Here is a 10,435-nt window from a genome sequence, read left to right as displayed (position 1 = left end):
ACACCACACACACACACACACACACACACACACACACACACACACACACACACACACACACACACACACACACACACACACACACACACACACACACACACACACACACCACACACACACACACACACACACACACCACACACACACACACACACACACACACACACACACACACACACACACACACACACACACACACACACACACACACACACACACACACACACACACACACACACACACACACACACACACACACACACACACACACACTTCAATAAATAAGACTTACAATGTTGTAAGGCAATGTTGACCATGCATTTGTCCCAATGAACAACAAATCAAGGAACATACATTGTAACAATTTGCACATTCATTAAGAGCAACAGGGTCGCAGCTTCCCACTTTTTCGTTTTTTTTAATCAAGAGAAGTTTCAAGGCTTTCTGGGTGATCTCCTGATCCACAGGGCTCATCCCCACAACACCAGGCTCTGCTTTCTGCAGCGGGACCCCCCCTCCATTCAGAGAGCCGGTGCAACAGCAGGCTGGACACAGCGACTGGACACAGCCACAGTGGGGCTTTTGCATTGCATCCAAAGTTGGAGTTTTTTCAAGAGCTATGTGAAAAATGGAAATCCTCCTCGGAGACAGAGATCCAGCAGCCAGCTGCTCAGAGCCTCAGGACAGCCCGGAGGTCTCCAGGTAACTCTGGAGCTTCCTCACTGTACTTCTGTCCAGGGAGCAAAGGTCGAAGTCAAAAGTAGTGTTTGTGATGTGGAAGTGTCCCGTCTCTTCAATCAGGTTCACAATCTGAAAACAGAGGGGACAATCAGAGCTCTGCACTCTGCAATGAAATATCTGTCCAAACAAATAGTGAACTGGTTACAGGTTCTGGTTAAAAACATAACAGGTTAAAACAGGTTTGAATGTACTGAACTATACATAAGCCTGAGAATAATATAAGAAGAGAGGGCCATGGGACCTTTACAGCAAACTAGCACAGGGAATCCTAACCATGTTATCTAAGTGGAAAAAGAAAGAAAAGGAAAAAAGGTGCACTGACAGTTTAAAGGATTGATATTACATATCTTACACAACTTGCTGAAGGCCAGTTTGGGTCAGATATTTACTGGTGTGCAAACAAACCTCTGGAGCCTGAGGATCAGCAGCTTTATGAAGCAGGAAGTGCAGCAGAGGGGAGCACACACACATCGACACACAACCCCGAACACATGCACATTTTGATTCAATTCAGATTGATTAAAAGTTATTTAGGAAAAACTAGAAGTTCTTCACGAAGAACAACTCCTGAACTTCCCTGCAAAGCTGATGGGACATAGTTCATTTATTTATTATTATTAAAGAGGCCCTTTTCTGCTCATTTCCTCTACTTTAAAGAGTCCTCTCCTGCTGATGTTCAGGTGTATATCAGTATGTAGTGTCTCTACTTTAAAGAGTCCTCTCCTGCTGATGTTCAGGTGTATATCAGTATGTAGTGTCTCTACTTTAAAGAGTCCTCTCCTGCTGATGTTCAGGTGTATATCAGTATGTAGTGTCTCTACTTTAAAGAGTCCTCTCCTGCTGATGTTCAGGTGTATATCAGTATGTAGTGCCTCTACTTTAAAGAGTTCTCTCCTGCTGATGTTCAGGTGTATATCAGTATGTAGTGTCTCTACTTTAAAGAGTCCTCTCCTGCTGATGTTCAGGTGTCTATCAGTATGTAGTGTCTCTATTTTAAAGAGTCCTCTCCTGCTGATGTTCAGGTGTATATCAGTATGTAGTGCCTCTACTTTAAAGAGTCCTCTCCTGCTGATGTTCAGGTGTATATCAGTATGTAGTGTCTCTACTTTAAAGAGTCCTCTCCTGCTGATGTTCAGGTGTCTATCAGTATGTAGTGTCTCTATTTTAAAGAGTCCTCTCCAGCTGATGTTCAGGTGTCTATCAGTATGTAGTGTCTCTACTTTAAAGAGTCCTCTCCAGCTGATGTTCAGGTGTATATCAGTATGTAGTGTCTCTACTTTAAAGAGTCCTCTCCTGCTGATGTTCAGGTGTATATCAGTATGTAGTGTCTCTACTTTAAAGAGTCCTCTCCAGCTGATGTTCAGGTGTATATCAGTATGTAGTGTCTCTACTTTAAAGAGTCCTCTCCAGCTGATGTTCAGGTGTATATCAGTATGTAGTGTCTCTACTTTAAAGAGTCCTCTCCTGCTGATGTTCAGGTGTATATCAGTGTGTAGTGTCTCTACTTTAAAGAGTCCTCTCCTGCTGATGTGCAGGTGTATATCAGTGTGTAGTGTCTCTACTTTAAAGAGTCCTCTCCTGCTGATGTGCAGGTGTATATCAGTGTGTAGTGTCTCTACTTTAAAGAGTCCTCTCCTGTTGTCATTATGTTACAGAAGTAAACAAAGGAGTCCAACAGAGTTCAGTTTTTCAATCATTTAGCTAAAGCAGAAGTTCTTCACAAAAACAACAACTCCCAGAGGCTTCCATGCTAAGTCGATGAACTAAAGGCTCCTCCACTTGGACGCAGAGCTGAGGTCAGAATGCAGAGACAGTTATTACACATTATATCGTGAATACATTTATTTGTTGCACCTTATGCTTGCATTTTGAGTTTTAGAAGCTGCTGTGTTTAATGACATAATGTTATGGTGTAAGAGGTTAAGTGAAGACTGCCACAGAGAAAAAGCTACTCAACTATCACTTTTTATACAAGCGCACAGACATAAAGAATATACTGTACTGTGCATTGGTGTTGCATACTCTTCCTATTAAACTTTTTTCTTGTTGATAACATTTACTGACTTTAAAATAATTTTCCGTGCAGGTATTATTCGTTCTTTTTACCAAATGTTGGAATTGTAGGTTGGGAGTCCCTGAGGATTACACGATAAACAAACTACATTTCTTGGTGTCGGTGCAGTTTGAAAAAATGTGGGATAAATTACAGGAGTTTTTATGACAGGGCAGATCTAAGTCAGGCCCTGGGGCGTCCCTCTCTCACTCCACTTTTGGTGGCAATTTGGCCCGTTTGCCGTTAAGGATTCGCTTCAACTGGAAACCAAACTCCTGGCAGGCTCCTCCGTCTGAAGACATGCCATCTGCGTTACAGGGCCCTCTGTGAAGAGTGTGCAGGACAGACTGCCAGATAATCACTTCCATGTCTTGCAGCAGGAAGTGGAGCCACTTGGTGAACTCAGCGATTGTCTTGATTAGCGTGTTAAAGCTGTGCTTTGCTGGATGGGATTTAGTCTTTCCAGAGCCAGGCGTGTTGTCAGGAGAGCGAGGCAGAAGTTGGCAGTCGCTGCCTGGAGATCCAACAACACCGTCATATGATCGGCCCGGAGAATATAAGTCAGAAACACGCAGTCTCTGAGGTGGAGCGGTTAACCAAATAATTAATTGCTTCCAGATGAGAAGCAGATTACCAAGGATCTGAGTCAGATCACCGCTCCTCTTTGAATCAACAATAAACTGATAACACCGACATGTACTAGTGTTATGATGAGATCTGTGAACACTGTGGAAAGCCATCCAACACCATTTAAAAAAAAAAAAAGTATTGGAGTTTGGAAGATCCGTATTACTTTCTCAGAGAAATAAAAAATCAGGAATGTAAATGTAAATAGCAAAGTCCAAACATTTCATGTTTTAAACCAATGTGTTCAATGTTCACCTGCAGATAGAGAATCAGGGCAAAATACTAATTACCGGTAAACTTGAAGAAAAATGTTACTGATTTTACAAATCAAAGTGTATACACTTGTGTTTTCCTTAAGCCCCGCCTCCAATCTGACAGGTCACCGTTTAGTTAATTGAAAGGAAGGGAAAATAACTCTGGATTTTGCTCGTAGCGCACTATTAGACCCTAATTATTTGAATAAGGGCTATTCAAGTGTTAGAACTGGGAAGTTGATATATAGTGTAAGTCAATGGGAAAAAGTCATTTTGGGCCCAATGACGTCAAGTGACTGACATAGAATTTCTGGAACTCCAACTTACTTACCTGGGGATTTAATCTGTCCCAGCATCACTTGTTATTCAGTAAACACATCATCACGCAAAGAGCGTGTTTGAAGTATTGATTTCAATTCTATCCAGGTATTCTGCTCCTCTCCCCAGACACTTGGTTCTCATTGATGTCAATTAGACAGAAGATGTGTGGTGAGATCACTAGGATGAAGCAGAAACTGTGTCCTTCTGATTTCAGCCGCTTTTCTCTGAACGACTTATCAAAGAACTTGTTTTGAAGCCAGTGTGAGCTACTTTAAAACTCTAGCTTCTTATCTGTGCCACAGGCTAACTGTCGACAGTTTAGTTAGAGATTTAGGTAAGCATTTGGGGTAATACATGAACATGAATGTTGCTGTGACAAAACAATTTCCCAACTTGGGATAAATAAAGTATGAATCTATCTATCTAATATCGGCACCAAGTTTTGACAAGGAAAAATATTCATTGGGAGACGGGTCAATATTAATTATTAAGTGTAATACTACATGCTGCACCTTTAATTCCCAGAGAGTTAAATGGTAAATGGACTGCACTAATATAGTCCTTTATCAACCGTCAAAGTGCTTTTACATACTACGAGTCATTCACCCATTCACACCTCATTCATACAGAGCAGTGCCACCTGCTCAGGGAACAACACGCTCACACACCGTTAGCCATGCCACAGCCTTCTGGTTTAAAGACAGCGGCACATCCTCACAGCAACAGTCTCCCTGACTCAGATGATACAGTGCAGTTCCCCACACACACACACACACACCTGTTGCAGTATATGGCCCTCTCTCAGTGTCATCAGTCTTTTATGCAGCGCCACCAGCTCATCCAGGTAAGCCTAGGAAACACACAGCAACACATTGTTAGCTTTATGGACTTAGATATGACACTTTCACACAGAAACGTGATATAAGGCCCAGCTAGAGGAACATACGCTCAACCACGTCTCACCCATTCACACCAGACTCGTCCAACTGCAGCCTGTCACACAAGACGCACACATGCACAGCTGGGTATGGTTAGAACTCCTACCGCCTTACACTGGGAAATATAAATGACTAACCAACAAAACCCCTTTTTTAGCAACTACAAAAGTTTTTGGTAAATAGAACAAGACAGCTGGATTTAAATTAGAATAAATATGGTTAAGTTTCTAACCAGCTTTCAGACAATGTTTTATTCGTTTCTAACATAAATCTTACTATATTATTCAACATCTTGTAAAACTGTATTTTTCCAACTGAGCTGTCAACTTGTGCTGGTTATTCAACTACTGTTAGACTTGTACATTTGTAAGGATTTCTTTTTTTATCCAATAAATTCCCTCAAAAATAGCTTTAAGACAGAAAAAACCTTTAAACTGTCTTAAAGTTTTCTTTGCAAACCACTTTATTAAAGGTATCTGTGAAACTACTGAACTGATAACGTTTCTTTCATTATTTATGATCCCATTATGTATTGTTCTATCAAAGCCAAGTCATACTCTGTGGTCAGGAGAAGGGAAGTGAAGGCAGGAGCATTGTACTGTGTTAAACTCCATATGTTACTGAAATACTTCCTAATCTATTGCATATGGGCTGATTTGTACTGATAAACAAAGCTTTGTGTACCTTGTCACAATCTATGTTTTTGTTCTTGTCCTGCTTGCTCTGCTTGGTGGGACTCTTCACCTCCAGTATCTGACAGAGAGCAGAGTACATGCAGTCAGTCACTCTGTGTTACTTCAACCTACAGACATTACAACCTGGGTTCCCTCCTTATTATTCAATGACACTAACTAATACTAGGATATCATCTTACCTGGTTATTAGTAGTCTTTAGTAAGGGCGGGGCTTCATGACGGGATGGAGGTGAGGGGGAGGAGCTGTCACTCTCACTGCCATCACTCAGACTGACCCTGGGGGAGAAGAGAACAGGAAACAAAAGCTTCAGTATATCAGAAGAGGCTTTACATCTCTGCTGCCCGGCTGCCATGGGAGATCAAACTGCCTCCACAAGAAATTCAAAAAACGTTTTATTGTGTGGTATATTAAATCTAGCGGGTTTAACAAAAGATCACAGAGAAAAATATAAATGTAGAACATTCACTTCTACTCTTGCACAAAATATATAAATATAAGCACTTGAATGACCCAAATCACTAAAACTCAATGGTGTAGTTAAAATCCCACAGCTTCTGTATCCTGCTCATATTTGCTGCCTGTGTCATGATGACTTCTTCATGGCGTGTGGCAGCACCAATAAGCCTATTTCTAGTGACTGTTCACTAACCTGCGTTGGTGGTGTGTGTGGTGTGTGTGTGCCGGTCGCTCCATGTCAGAGTCCATGTCGTTGCCGTCGTCCTCCTCTGAATCATCGTCGTTGTCCTCGGAGTGCAGATCCTGCATGACGGACTGCAGCGGGCCCAGCACTGGGACAGAACATCCAGGTCTTTCATTATTCATTTGAAACACGAGTAATAACATGCATTAGCAGCTGAGCATGCTGGGGGGCGGAGCCTGAGGCTGCACCACTGCTGCGTCTGATCACAGCAGTTTAAATGTTAAAAAGAGTAACGCTGTTATTCTATATATCAACAGATCCTACGAAAAGACACCAACAATGAGTAGGTCAATCTCTCTGACACTCCTCCCCCCCCCCCCCCCCCCTCCCCCTCAGAGACTCTCAGCCCGAAGCTGATTGGATTCTTCAAGGTGTTCATTTGGCTTAACAATTGAAAAACATTTTCAAAGTGAATGTTATTTAAACAGGAGAGAGTATTTTAATTATTGTCAAAGATTTTTTTTGCCTTCATTCTGTAAGAAATGTGGGCTAGAACTATGGGCTAATTCTTTTTTATTTCAGCCTTTTTATTCCTTATTTGTTATTGATAGGGAACTGTTGTATTTTAGCGGATACAAAAAATTATATATACATATATACGTATATTATATATATATATATATATATATATATATATATATATATATAGATATATATATATATATATATATATATATATATATATATATATATATATATATATATATATATATATATATATATATATATATATATATATCAAATGGCAAAACAAATTCTGGGGTTATTATTTTATATATATTTAAAATAATAACCCCAGAATCCCAGATAACTGAACACCCTTGTGTACCACTCGGATATGGTGAAAGTTTATTATGTAAACTATTATGACCAATGACATAAAAAAACCTGTGGAGCCCATCTTAAACACACACTCAGTGTGTATTCCGGCAGCAGGACAGTGTATGTGGGACAATGGAAACTACAGTGTGTGTTCATGGTAAGAAAGGGACATGTAGTCACCATAATGATATAGTGTGTCCCTCATCTTAGAGGTGAAGAGGTCATACAGTATGTTCACATGTTGTTTGGTCAGTATTATAAACACCAAGTAACTCTCCATGCACATTCTCCACACCAGGATGTGTTACCTGTGTGGGTGGTGGCAGGAATAGCCACCCTTTTCCTGATGATGAAGTCCACCACTGCATCCAGAGAAAATGACAAACACAAGCAAAGGTCACCCTCAAGAAACCAATGCCCCAAAAATGTACGTTATAATAAATAAAACATTCCAGACTTACTTTCCAGCCGGGGGTTCAAGCACATAGTTTAAACCCTGGTGTTTCATGAAGCTCACTACAATAAGATAATATGTCCACTCAGGACAAAAATAACAGTTATAAAATGAGATGGGGACATTATTTTAATACAATTACATTGTGATGTAATGTATTAATGTTTTTCTGGCTAAATGATAGCTACATCTGATAAGTTCATTTCCAAAGCAATTTTATCAAACTATGTTGACTTAATTCTGAAATGTCTTTGTTTACCCAAAAGTACCAAATGTTTTTTTTTGTCTCTGGAAAATAATTCAGCCATTTGTTTAGACTACGATCGCAGTCCCTCAAATGAAGGAAATGTAAGAATGTGTTTAAATAAAGGCAGTTCTGCAACTCCTAGTTCATGTCCCAGTGTGCACAAAGTGAACGGGTATTGCATTCTCTTATCCATTCTTAAAAACAGATCTAATCGCAAACATTTCTGACAGAAAAAGAGGATAAACCAACTGATGAGTGATCAGATCATTACCTTGGCGTTTGTGGTGAGTGGGAGCAAAGCCTGAACTGGAGCTGGAACTGGCTGGACTGGGCTGCTCAGACTGGGAAAGAGAAGTGGAAAGTGTGAGGAAATCAAATACACATAAAACAGACTACATTTGGATCAATGCAGTTACTGTAAGACACGTATGCACATCAAAATGTATTTATGTGCAGGCATTTGCTCATTTTTGTACGGAGCCCTGGAGGGTTCATAGAGAAAAATAAATAAAATGAGGCCACGTTTTATTAATTCGTGAGCACGAGATGTAATTCGTGGCCTCAATTTAAAAAAAACGAGGCCACGTTTTATTAATTTGTGCGCATGATATACTTTCTCGTTCGCACAAGATACTTTCTCGTTCGCACGAGAAAGTGTCCGGTGCGCCAAGTAGGAAGTGGAGCGCACAGGAGACAACCGTTTCATTGCAGACTGTTATGTTTATGTGGGGAAATGACAGTGCATACATTATTTGAGATATATTTCAAACTCGGACTTCATTTTACGGCCAGAGGTGTAGAGCTATTTGTTTAAGCACCGGATTGGCAAAACAGGAGAGTCTGTGAACCAGTCTGCCTTCATCTATGAATTCATGTCCGTGACTCTCACAGTATCTGCTATCTGTGCCTTTTACGCACCGCCTTCACCTTCACTAGAACACACACACACACACACACACACACACACACACACACACACACACACACACACACACACACACACACACACACACACACACACACACACACACACACACACACACCACACACACACACACACACACACACACACACACACACACACACACACACACACACACACACACACACACACACACACACACACACACACACACACACACACACACACACACACACACACACACACACACACACACACACACACACACACACACACACACACACCACACACACACACACACACACACACACACACACACACACACACACACACACACACACACACACACACACACACACACACACACACACACACACACACACACACACACACACACACACACACACACACACACACACACACACACACACACACACACACACACACACACGTTTTGAAGGCGAGTTTACGCTGTTGACAGGAAGTTGTTGTTGCTATGGAAACGTGAAATGCTACATGATGTGTGTGTGTTCGGTGTATGTGTGTGTCCGACAGACACACACACAAACACACACACACACACCCTGACAGGACATCTTCTTCATAAAACGAATAATATGGTGTAATAATCGGGCAGTTTGATGTGTCTAACCATAAGAGATAATCGGGCAGTTCGATGTGTCTAACCATAAGAGATAATCGGGCAGTTCGATGTGTCTAACCATAAGAGATAATCGGGCAGTTCGATGTGTCTAACCATAAGAGATAATCGGGCAGTTCGATGTGTCCAACCATAAGAAAGTATCTCGTGCGAACGAGAAAGTATATCGTGGCCTCGTTTTATTTATTTTTCTCTCTATGAACCCTCCAGAGGCCTGTACTACGAAGCTGGTTCAACTTAACCTGGATATGTTGGAGTTAGCCGGTTGGCGTAATCCAAAACATACGCGCTGGCGCTAAACTGTACTACGACGCTGGTTATCAAGTGGATCGCTCAAGCCAGCCGTGTCCTATCTAGTTAGGTGCGCGTTCACATGAAAGGGGTGGTATTTGGAGCATTCGACCAATCACAAACACGGAGAAGCGTACTGACAGCGCAGCGTCATACTTCCTGAATGAAAAGTGAACTTTAATATTAGTCAAATATGAAGAAGTTAAACTTTAAACATCCATGACTTAAACACTTTACCCAGGATAAAAGCCACATAGCTGCACCTGCAAGGTGAATACAGCTGGTAAAAGAAAAAGTGTTTGAATGCGTACATTAACAGGTTTATGATATCACTGCCCCGTCTAAGACACGAGTGGATCTGACTTTAATTAGGAGAATTTGACTGGAGTGTTTCGTCAATTTAATGTGTTGCTTAAAACAATACTTCTGCATACAGTATGTGACACTGTGAGTGTTGCACGGCCAGATACGGCTCAGCTGACTCAAATAAGGAAATATATGATACATTATGATGTGATATGATATGAATGATAATGGGACACATCGACGTCTGCACTCACAGTGCCGCGGACTGTACTTAATGTTACTCTGATCAGGTTACTTATGTCGTGGCAGATATTTAAGTAAGCTTTCTTAACGCTAATGTTATAATAGTCAGATTGCTCTGAAGATGGGAGGGGATATTCTATTAATTTTCACGTTCACACA

The 10,435-nt window shown here is 41.1% G+C and overlaps 1 protein-coding gene across 5 annotated transcripts in view; it reads right to left on the bottom strand.

Moving 5' to 3' along the window:
• Window positions 1–220: 220 nt before the first annotated feature.
• Window positions 221–10,435, bottom strand: part of mllt3 (MLLT3 super elongation complex subunit) — a 53,484-nt gene continuing 43,269 nt past the window's right edge. For 4 of the 5 annotated variants that reach the window (XM_034130897.1, XM_034130893.1, XM_034130894.1 and 1 more), the window contains 7 exons: window positions 8,125–8,194; window positions 7,461–7,514; window positions 6,280–6,418; window positions 5,809–5,905; window positions 5,619–5,687; window positions 4,775–4,846; window positions 221–810 (listed from right to left, as the gene is read on the bottom strand). In XM_034130897.1, coding sequence (XP_033986788.1) covers window positions 679–810; window positions 4,775–4,846; window positions 5,619–5,687; window positions 5,809–5,905; window positions 6,280–6,418; window positions 7,461–7,514; window positions 8,125–8,194 — 633 coding nt within the window. In that variant the 3' untranslated portion in view covers window positions 221–678. The remainder of the gene's footprint in view (window positions 811–4,774; window positions 4,847–5,618; window positions 5,688–5,808; window positions 5,906–6,279; window positions 6,419–7,460; window positions 7,515–8,124; window positions 8,195–10,435) is intronic. The other variant, XM_034130896.1, reaches the window with a different exon arrangement.

Source organism: Trematomus bernacchii, unplaced genomic scaffold, assembly GCF_902827165.1.
Source record: "Trematomus bernacchii unplaced genomic scaffold, fTreBer1.1, whole genome shotgun sequence".
Classification (NCBI taxonomy): domain Eukaryota; kingdom Metazoa; phylum Chordata; class Actinopteri; order Perciformes; family Nototheniidae; genus Trematomus; species Trematomus bernacchii.
This window is presented reverse-complemented; position numbering and strand designations above follow the sequence as displayed.